The 9837-nt window shown below is 41.4% G+C and overlaps 1 protein-coding gene across 2 annotated transcripts; it reads right to left on the reverse strand.

Annotated features, from left to right (window-relative positions):
- Positions 1 to 1616: 1616 nt before the first annotated feature.
- Positions 1617 to 3872, reverse strand: LOC104597881 (Adenine nucleotide alpha hydrolases-like superfamily protein). 2 transcript variants are annotated; one of them, XR_016085276.1, is made up of 4 exons: positions 3434 to 3872; positions 3259 to 3344; positions 2064 to 2656; positions 1617 to 1980 (listed from the first exon to the last, which is right to left on the reverse strand). XR_016085276.1 is itself a non-coding variant. In XM_010259648.3 (3 exons), exons 1-3 carry the CDS (start codon positions 3750 to 3752, stop codon positions 2372 to 2374), a joined length of 690 nt encoding a protein of 229 aa, XP_010257950.1. In that variant the 5' UTR covers positions 3753 to 3872; the 3' UTR covers positions 1617 to 2371. The 2 variants fall into 2 exon arrangements, 1 of the variants encoding a protein (XP_010257950.1); XM_010259648.3 differs by having other exon boundaries at positions 1617 to 2656.
- Between the last annotated feature and the right edge of the window lie 5965 nt (positions 3873 to 9837).

Here is a 9837-nt window from a genome sequence, read left to right on the forward strand (position 1 = left end):
TGATCCCAAAAACCCCTCCAACGGATCCCGGGCCTCACGGGATCACACCGCGTAACAGCTAGCATTATCTCCCCGACCGATTCGGGCGGAAGTGATGAACCTTATCGATTGGCAGCATTATCTTCCAACTAACGAGGAAATGAGTCCTATCGTGACGAAGATCCCGGAACTGATCCGCGAAACCCGCGAGGACTCGACTATATAAAGGCTCCAACCCCGAGGGCACAATGTACACGTGATTTCTATGCTCTCTAGCTCTCTGCATTCTTAAGCTATTTCAGCTCGCAACAAGTATACTAACTTAAGTATCGGAGCGACCTCGCCGAGCTAGCAACCGAGTTCTCTGATCCTACTTTTGCAAACCAACTTAGTCCATCGTCCGCCTGGAAGCCAGATCACCTCCAGTAGGGAGCAGCAAGATCGCGCTACATCAGTTACCAAATACCATTCCCTTTATTCCCATAAAATTGACCCGTGATAATTATATGATGTGGCATTCTCAGTTCATATCTATTTTCAAAACATATGGTCTCACGAGTATCGTTGAAGGCAAGCCAAAGCCACCCTGAGTGGAAATTGCAGATGTCAATGACAGCATCGGGAAAATTCCAAACCTAGATTATGAAGACTGGGTTCGTATGGATCAATGGATCCTCAGTTATATTTTATCCTCATTAAGTGAAAGTGTCTTGTCGCAGGTTGTTGGATTAACGATCATTTGCTTCAACATCAAGATCACGAGTACTTCAATTGCGTCTTCGACTCCAAACTGTAAAGAAAGGCACATCTTAAGTTTCTGAGTATTTTCAAAAGGCATGTGCTCTTTCCGATATATTAGCAGCCATTCAAGCACCGTTGATAGAAGAGGATATGATTTTATACATATCACCACGTGATCAGATAATTGACAATGGTTAACGATAGGGATCAACTTGACACTTTTTTACTGTTTGGGTACTGCAGTGACATATTTGAAAGTTCGGGTATTAACTTGGCACTACCCCGAAAGTTCAGGGTACTAAAATAGAATTTTTCCTTTCTTATATACAATACTAAATGATGATAAACATGATTAACTTACAATAGTGGCGTGTTTGAATTGATTAAAAGTGAATAACGGTTCATTTAGGATAAGTGTGCAGAGGCTGAGTTGATAAACCTAGAAAGTGGGGTCCATTATCACATGCCCCTTTCCTTTTAGTAGGAATGGTAACGGGCGGGGATCATGTTCCTCGTCTCCGTCCCCAACCCCGATTCTGAAATTAACACCCATCCTTGTCCCCAATCCAATCCCCCTTAGGGATAAAATTTGTCCTTCATCCCCGATCCCTGACGGGGATTGATTTCCTACGGGGACCCAAATCCCCAAAATGTTTTTACATAACAGGGAAATTGGGGCGGAGACATGGGATCGGGGAAATCAGGTCCCGTCGGGATGGGGAAAATTGCCATCCCTACCCTTTAGGTCTTTGAGGAATTGCATTGTTAATTTCATTTATTGGATTGGTAGATCATCATCGATTAGCATTAGGAGAGGTGAATGCATAAAGAAACCTTGCAATTTTGGGGCCTAGCTACGATGCTTCAAGGACATTGCAAATTTAGGTTTGAAGCAATTGGCATGTGTAAATGGTTCTTTTATTGCTGCATTGGACCCAGCAGGGTTCACCAACTAGTCCACACCCTCGGATATGAATGACTAGTCTTAACAACTTTCCCTGATTTATATCTTTAGGAATCTATTTTTCCCTTGAGACCTTCACTCTCCACGCTTTTGGTGGAGCCGCTGGACATACCCAAAGAAGCTGAAGCGGACAGCCCCTCGAATGACTGACAGTCGATTTGGGCCTCTCGGGATTTTTCACCAAGACTCTGTCTGTTGGAGGCCAACCTCGCAAGGCCAGAAGCCACTGTGCTAGCTTCAGCCCTCCCAAACGGGCACTGGATGTGATCACACTGTTCGACCGCGAGACCATTTCACTGTCAATGCAAATAAAACATTTCTTCACAGATAAAGAGATTTTAATCCCAAAGGCGATAATTTCCAGCCAAGATTGACGCACCTTTGTCAGAGCTCTGCCGGTCGACAGCCTATACAATACGACCCTAACTAAACCGATTTATCAGCTAAGGGCCCCAGCTCCCACTCCTCAGGGCCTCACCTTTTGCTATAATAGCCTGTGTGTGTGACCTGCACAACATAATGACATCTCGCTTTTCCTTCATTCACAAACCCGGAGTTCCTTTTCTACATTTCATCAACTTTTGTTTACAAACATTACAATCGCAATCAGTCAATCACATCGGCACATCCTTCATGGCACCAACATATCGATCCCACCCTCCACGATCAAAACCATCGCACAGTTGATCAAGCCAAGAGCCAGAAATCCTTGTGACGCTTTGTTGTGATGAGATATCCTCCAAGCTTTCTGCTTTTCCTCCTCACTGCAATTGTCATGCAGCTGGCGTTCTGGATGCAATACTCGACGATCCCAGGACTGACCTTGGTCCCTGCCCACATCATCAACAGGCGCCATGTCATCGATCGCTTTCTCTGCCCTAGAACCAAAAGTGACACCCCTTGTTTCTTTGCCTCTTCCACTATAATTGGTCCTTTATCCTTCCCCTCCACCAAAGCAACCTCAATTTGCACCTGTCTCAATCCAAAGCACCAGAACCGTTTGTACAGGATTTTCAAAGAAGCTTATTATAATATTATAGAGGTTGTTGTATTAAGTACCATACAATCCAATATATATATATATATATATATATATATATATATATAGCAAAAACTTAATTTGTCTGTTGGGTTGGTGTTTGAGTTTGACATTACAACCTTCACGCCACTAGCCAGAAAATTAAGTGGCTTAATTAAGCCCAGTTGTAATTCTGGTAGGCGACTAATTAATGCCAAATAGTTAAGAAAAAGAAATGTTAAATTTTGATCGATGTGGTAGAGTGCTGGCTAGCTGTGAAACTTCACATTTTCTAAATTGAAGAAAATCCATGACAAACGCGACAAAGGTAATTCGTGTTTTTGTTTTTGTACACCACTCCAGCCTTAGCTTCAGGGTCACTGTTCAGGGTGTCTTTAATTACCAACCTTTCTTTTTCTTAATCCAGGAATAAAAACTAGTTTATCAACGTAGATTAGAAAGGGAAAGGAGACGGGTCATGAAACAAAGAACAGGAAGTGCTCTTAATTTCTATGGTGTTTGAGAGATTAAATTAGCCAATCTGAATATTACTCACCTCAGGTCTCTTCGTTTTACAAACGTTCTTCATAGAGTAAAGAAGATCATGAACCCTTGGACTGATCTCTGGGTTGGACTCCTCGCCTGTAATCAAAATAAGAACCTCACGATTTTGCTTTTTCTTTGCGCGCGTCTATCAAGATTATCAACCCATGATGAGAAAGAGAACTTACCTTGCTTAGAAGGCTTCGTCACACAGAGAAGTACTATAGTATCTTGGTTCTGAACCGTGTGTGTGAGAGCCCACTGTAGAGCACTCTTGGCTTCAGCAGTCGAATCGACCACAATCATGATCCTTCTACTGATAAGAGACGTCCCGGGTTTCACACCATCACCGGAAATCTTCTCCCTGTTGTCTATGAACTCGGTCTTCTGATCGGTTTTGATGTAATTGATGGTGGGTTTTGATTGAATAGTTGGGGACCGAACCCGAACATGAGTCGTGACACGATTCAAGCAGAAACTCGACAATCTTGCAACAGTTCGACCCATCTCTTGAGACGGGTCTCGGTGAAAACGATCGAGGGAATCTCTAAAGAAGAAGAAGAAGAAGAAGAAGAAGAAGAAGAAGAAGAAGAAGAACTTTATAAGAATGAGGTAAGGTATTAGCCGTTGATCTAATTTCTAGGTACTGGCATTGGCCGTCACCATCTCAAGTTTCTTTTCTCTCTTCATCTTTTGTCATGTAATCATTTTTCTTCCTGTTTGTTTCTTTTATTTTTTTTCCCATTGTGGGGGTCCTTCATTGAACGTGCTTACCATGAAGTTGTAGGCCCATGCTGTTTAAGCTATTTATTGGGTCTGGTGATATGTCTATATTATTAAAGAAAGCATCACAGCATAGACGAAAAAAGTATGCAAGGCCTTAAATCATATGAGAGGAAAAGGGGAATATAGTTTGATAGTTGGCACATCATGTGAAAGGAAAGGAAAATAGTTCATTCAACCAGGCCCTCCCCCCCCCCCCCCCACCCAACATACACACACACAAGATGAAAAAGGAAAAAGGAGGAAATTATATATCTATTTAATTATATCTAAGTTCTTTAATTTGCTCGTTTTCATTTATATACTTGTATGAACCAGATGAAGAATGTATATTAATTGTATGCCTGGATTAATTGCTTAACTAGTTCAGTTTTCGAGCCATGGAAGCATAAAAGATTTAGGTTAGGCAATTGAGCATCAGGGTCATCGGAGCTATCATCAAAAGCTGTGAGAGGTGTTGTCTGGAAATTTCTAGGGGTAGATATGATTCTGAGAAGGAAACGAAGGCTGAAAAAAAGGTAAACTTGGTGACGTGGATTTCTCTTCAGCAATGGATTAAAACCTAAATACTGGAATACAGAGGTGACTTTTTGAGAGGTTGAGAATCATTGAATTGTCATGCTTGCTCAGAAAATTGGAGGGTCCAACTGTCTGTACCGATATATGGACAAATTTGACGGATGGGTGCTGGGAATTGCTTCCAATTGATCTCTTTCTAACAATTGAATTCCAAGTTTTTCGAGTCTGTCTTTCACACATGAAGAAGATTGTCATCTAAGTCTACCCATGCTTTGTAGAGATTCCTATTCGTCCAAAATCCAAATTAATTCTTCTTCCATTAATAGAAAGTTTTCTTCAGTCACTCATGTCAAAACCCTTGCAAATCGAGCAATTTATCATTAAGAAACTCTTGTAACAATCACTTGCAGTTAGAATTTAGAAAGTGATACTGAATTTGGTTAACTTTGCCTTGTTTTTTGATTGGGTGGGGAGGGACACATTTCCTACACTGCCCATCTGATCACTTTTCACTTTTCACTACTCACATGTGGCAACCCAAGTGCTAACGTTATAGCTAGGAATACGCCATGCGTGTTAATTTGTTCATGTTGCCTCTTTCTTACGAGTTAAGAGGTAAAATTTAGCTTAACAATTAGCTTTCCACGTGGCTAAATTGATAGAGCTTTCTTTGGGCGCCAATTATAGGAGCAATCGGCGCCCTTGATTAGGGAGTATTTTATTTAGTGGTCACCGGTGAGACGTAAAGCATAAGAATAGCTTCTATTCCAGTCCTCCCACAGTCCCACTCCACCTGGTTTGATGTTGTTGATATCTGCTGCTTGTTTTAAACATAAATTCAACTTTTGTGAAATTGGGTCAATATAGTTTGATGGTGTGAAAGGCAAACTGGAAAAGGGGACGTCCTCAATCTTCTTGCTAAAGGAGTGAGAGAACTTCATATGATAGTACCATTCACAACCACATTAAATGGGGATGGGCCCAAGAGTTCTCGAAAGTCAAAGTCAAATATCCGATTCTAAATCATCCCTTTAACTATTTCAATGTGAATCTAATGGTTATAGAAATCCAACTGTAGGAGCACTATTTCCAGACTTTTCAAATCATTTCTCAAGTCTGAGAACTTCATCTTCAACTCCGGTGGTCCTGCAGGAAACCAAAAAACGAAAGAAAATGAGAAGTTTTCAACCCATATCTCTTTCCCCGTTCTCCGCATAATTATCTAAGGATGTGTTTGGATTCGGGAGGAAATGGAAACACGTTACGTGAAAAAGAAGTCGGAGGGAATTTGGAATTTTGGAGAACTGCATATTTGTAGGTTGTAGCCAACACACCGGATTTTGGAATCGGCAAGACTGCATCTGCATAAGAGTAGTTTCATTATTTTTTCTTTTTCACAATCATATGCATTTCCGATTCTGTCCCCAAATCCAAACAAAGCCTAGATGGTTTTTTCTAAAGTTTATTTCTTGATGATTGTAAGCCACCCCGGGTTCTCTAATTCAGTTCTTGTAGGTAACCAGTTACCGCCGTCTATAAAGATGAGCAGATCATCTCCTGCAGGGAGCAGCCAGGTTGCGCGACACCAGGGAGCTCCACTTCAGCCTCTAAGTCATCGGCCACCTGGGAGCAGATGGGATGACGAGGTACTTAGCCAAAAAAATGATACGTGACCCGAAACCGTCACATCATATGGTGTTACATGACCCGAGGTAGGAATAACAATTTTCTCCAAGGTTTTTAAAACTGAACCGAACAACAAACCGATAAGGGGTCTAATTCCTAGGTCGAACGGTCCAACCATTCGAACAAAATGGATGGCCCATTCTAATAAAAAAATAAAAAATAGCCAAAACCATTGGACGGTTCAAACGATTTGACCACCCGGGTCAACAGTTTGTTGACCAAATCAACGTTTTTTGGCGAAATAACGGTTCTACTGATCACCCAGTTATTCTGATCTGACCATCTGGTCTAGTCTAGTTTTGAAAACCATGATTTTCTCCATCCCCGCCAAGTACACGGCCTCCCCGATCAGGCGGGGATGGGATGGAGATTGCCTTAGCAAGGACAAAGTGGTGATGAAATTAATAAGAATGCCTATTGAGGATGAAGAGTAAAGTCCACTCCCCACCCAACCCCGATTATATATATTAAATATATGTGTATACATATTATATTAAATATATAATATTATTTATGTTATTTATAATATTATTTATATTATATAGGATAAATTACAAAGACCCCCCTGTACTATGACCGTGAAACAAAGACCCCCAGTTTTCCATTGAAATCTACCGTTTTAATTCCCATACTACCCTTGTAAAAATGTTCGAACAATTGGAAAAAAAGTAATGTTCATCTTCTCCGACCTCGCGGAACAGTAGCGACGACAAAGATGGGTCATCATCGTGGAAAATGGATTGCCATCCGTCGTCGATGAGCATCAGTCCCGGCGGGCAACCGCCCTCCACCAGACCCTCCACCAGACCCTTCACCCCCCTCCCACACTCCATCAGGATGTACTTTAAGATAAAAGGCGTCCCAGGTGCACCAACCAAACTTGTCTACTATTCCTGGAGGAGTCTTCTCGTCCAGGAGTATGAAGGTTCCTAGGTGAACCCTCACCAACTTCATTGTGTCTTTAACAAGACTATATGGATCATCTCCGACATGCATGTCCAGTGAGCTCCTGAAGCTTGAGCTTGTCACTTGTGTCGACTCACTCTCTACGCAAATGTCCAAGTTGTCGTCGTCGCCTAGTTGGAGAGAAGCACGGAATGACCCTTCAATGAGGGGAAGTAGCAGAACATAAGGATGACCGAAGTCCAACTTGTCCAAAATCATGATCTGGGTCTCGTGTTTGACGTCACTGCCTTTGTCTCCCACCCAATGCGTCGTCCACAAGACTTTGAATCTAAAGATGCTCATGAACTTAATTCCCCTGAGCTTGCCTAAAGAGACCACGTGTTGGGAATAAACTAAGTTTATCCACAAACTATTTCTCTCCCAAAAATTAAAAAACTTGTAGATATTCAGCTAGCACAATTCCAAGCAAGATATCAACAAAAATAATCATAAGCCAAGCAAAGAGAGGCACACGATATTTAACGTGGAAAACCCCTCCAATGTAAAGGGTAAAAACCACGGGGCCAAGGAGACCCAACCAAATTTCAGCCAAATCGGATCACAAATGACCCTTGATCAGAGTAATTGATGAAGACTGTCATGAGATGTTTTCTTTTCCCGACTAACTACGAGTTGCTTCTGTTCGACCTCAAATAACCTGCGATTCAGAGCTCCGATCAAAGATCTGATTGTTCAAAATGAGGAAAAATGAGTCCTCCACTTCTGTCCAAATTTTAGCTGGATCGGAAATTTCCAGCCGTTTGATGAACTCTGTGCACTGAAAAATCTGCACAGTATTTCGATTTCTCTCTCTCTCTTCAACACGCCGCGCGCAAAAAGGTCTAACCCTAGTTTTTTTTGTTTTTCTTTTTGAAAAAACAAAAACAGTGGGTTGAAGGAGAGTGGGTTATAACATGGGTCAATATCCCATAATGGCCTGGACCCAACAGTTCTCTCCCTCCAGCCCATGAGAGAAGGGAGACACTTCAAAAAAAAAAAGGCAACTATGCAAATTTAAGGCCGGCTGCTCCGGCACATAGTTCAAGCTTCTCTAGAGGCACCACTTTTGTCATCATGTCAGCAACATTTTTGTTAGTGTGAATCTTTTCAAGTTCAATCAACGTGGAGTTCAAAACATTTCGAATCCAATGATATCTTACATCAATATGCTTTGATCTATTATTAAATGTTGGATTCTTACCAAGATGAATAGCACTCTGACTATTACAATATAAAACATACCTCTGTTGAGTGAAACCAAGTTCATGCACAAACTTTTTCATCCACAACAACTCCTTGCATTCTTCAGTAATAGCGATGAACTCAGCCTCAGTCGTAGACAATGCAACACACTTCTGCAACCTAGACTGCCAGGCCACAGCTCCCCCTGCAAAGGTAATCAAATAGCCATAAGTAGACTTTTTAGAACCAACATCCCCAGCCATGTCTGAATCTGTATAATTACAAAGAATAGGTTTCCCAATTCCAAAACAGAGTTTTAAACTAGAAGTACCTCGGAGATATCTCAATATCCACTTTACAACAGTCCAATGTTCTCTACCTGGATTGGATAGAAAACGACTAACAACACCAACTGCATGAACTATATCAGGCCTTGTGCAAACCATTGCATAAATTAACCTTCCTACTGCAGATGCATAAGGAATACGTTGCATTTCTCCTTTTTCTTTATCACTAGAAGGAGCTTGTCTAGTATTAAGCTTAAAGTGTAAAGCAAGAGGTGTACTTACCACTTTAGCTTTATCCATATGAAACCGCTGAAGTATTTTCCCAATATACTTCTCTTGAGATAACCACAACTTCTTGGCCTCTCTGTCACGAGTAATCTGCATGCCAAGTATATGTCTTGCTGGTTCCAAGTCTTTCATTGCAAAAGACTTACTAAGCTCGTTTTCCAACCTGTCAATTCTAGAACAGTTATGACCAACAATCAACATGTCATCAACATAGAGCAATAAAATGATGAAGTCATTATCAGAAAACTTCTGCACAAAAACACAATGGTCTGAGGTTGTCTTCTTGAATCCCTGCTGGATCATAATAGACTCAAACTTCTTGTACCATTGCCTCGGGGCTTGTTTGAACCCATATAGACTTTTCTTCAATCTGCAGACATAGTCTTCTTTACCCTTCACCATGAAACCTTTTGGTTGCTTCATGTAAATTTCCTCCTTCAAATCACCGTGAAGGAAAGCAGTTTTTACATTCATCTGCTCAACCTCTAAATCAAGACTGGCTGCCAAACCAAGAACAACTCGGATAGAAGACATTTTGACAACAGGCGAGAAAATCTCCTCAAAGTCAATTCCCTTTTTCTGATGATAGCCTTTGACAACTAATCTAGCTTTGTATCGTGGATTAGAAGTATTCTCCTCAGTCTTTAACATGTAAACCCACCGATTTTGCAAAGTTTTCCTGTCCTTAGGCAACTTGACTAGCTCAAAAGTATGGTTGTCAACTAAAGATTGCATCTCATCATTCATAGCGGCAACCCATTCTTTCTTGTGCTCAGACTCCATAGCCTCTTTGTAGCAATCAGGTTCTCCCCCATTAGTGAGAAGCACATATTCATTAGACGAATAGCGAGTAGAGGGAATATGCTGTCTAGAAGACCTTCTAAGTGGGGCAATGGGTTCAC

The sequence above is a fragment of the Nelumbo nucifera genome, chromosome 4 (assembly GCF_055504915.1).
Source record: "Nelumbo nucifera cultivar China Antique chromosome 4, China Antique-T2T, whole genome shotgun sequence".
Taxonomy (NCBI): Eukaryota; Viridiplantae; Streptophyta; class Magnoliopsida; order Proteales; family Nelumbonaceae; genus Nelumbo; species Nelumbo nucifera.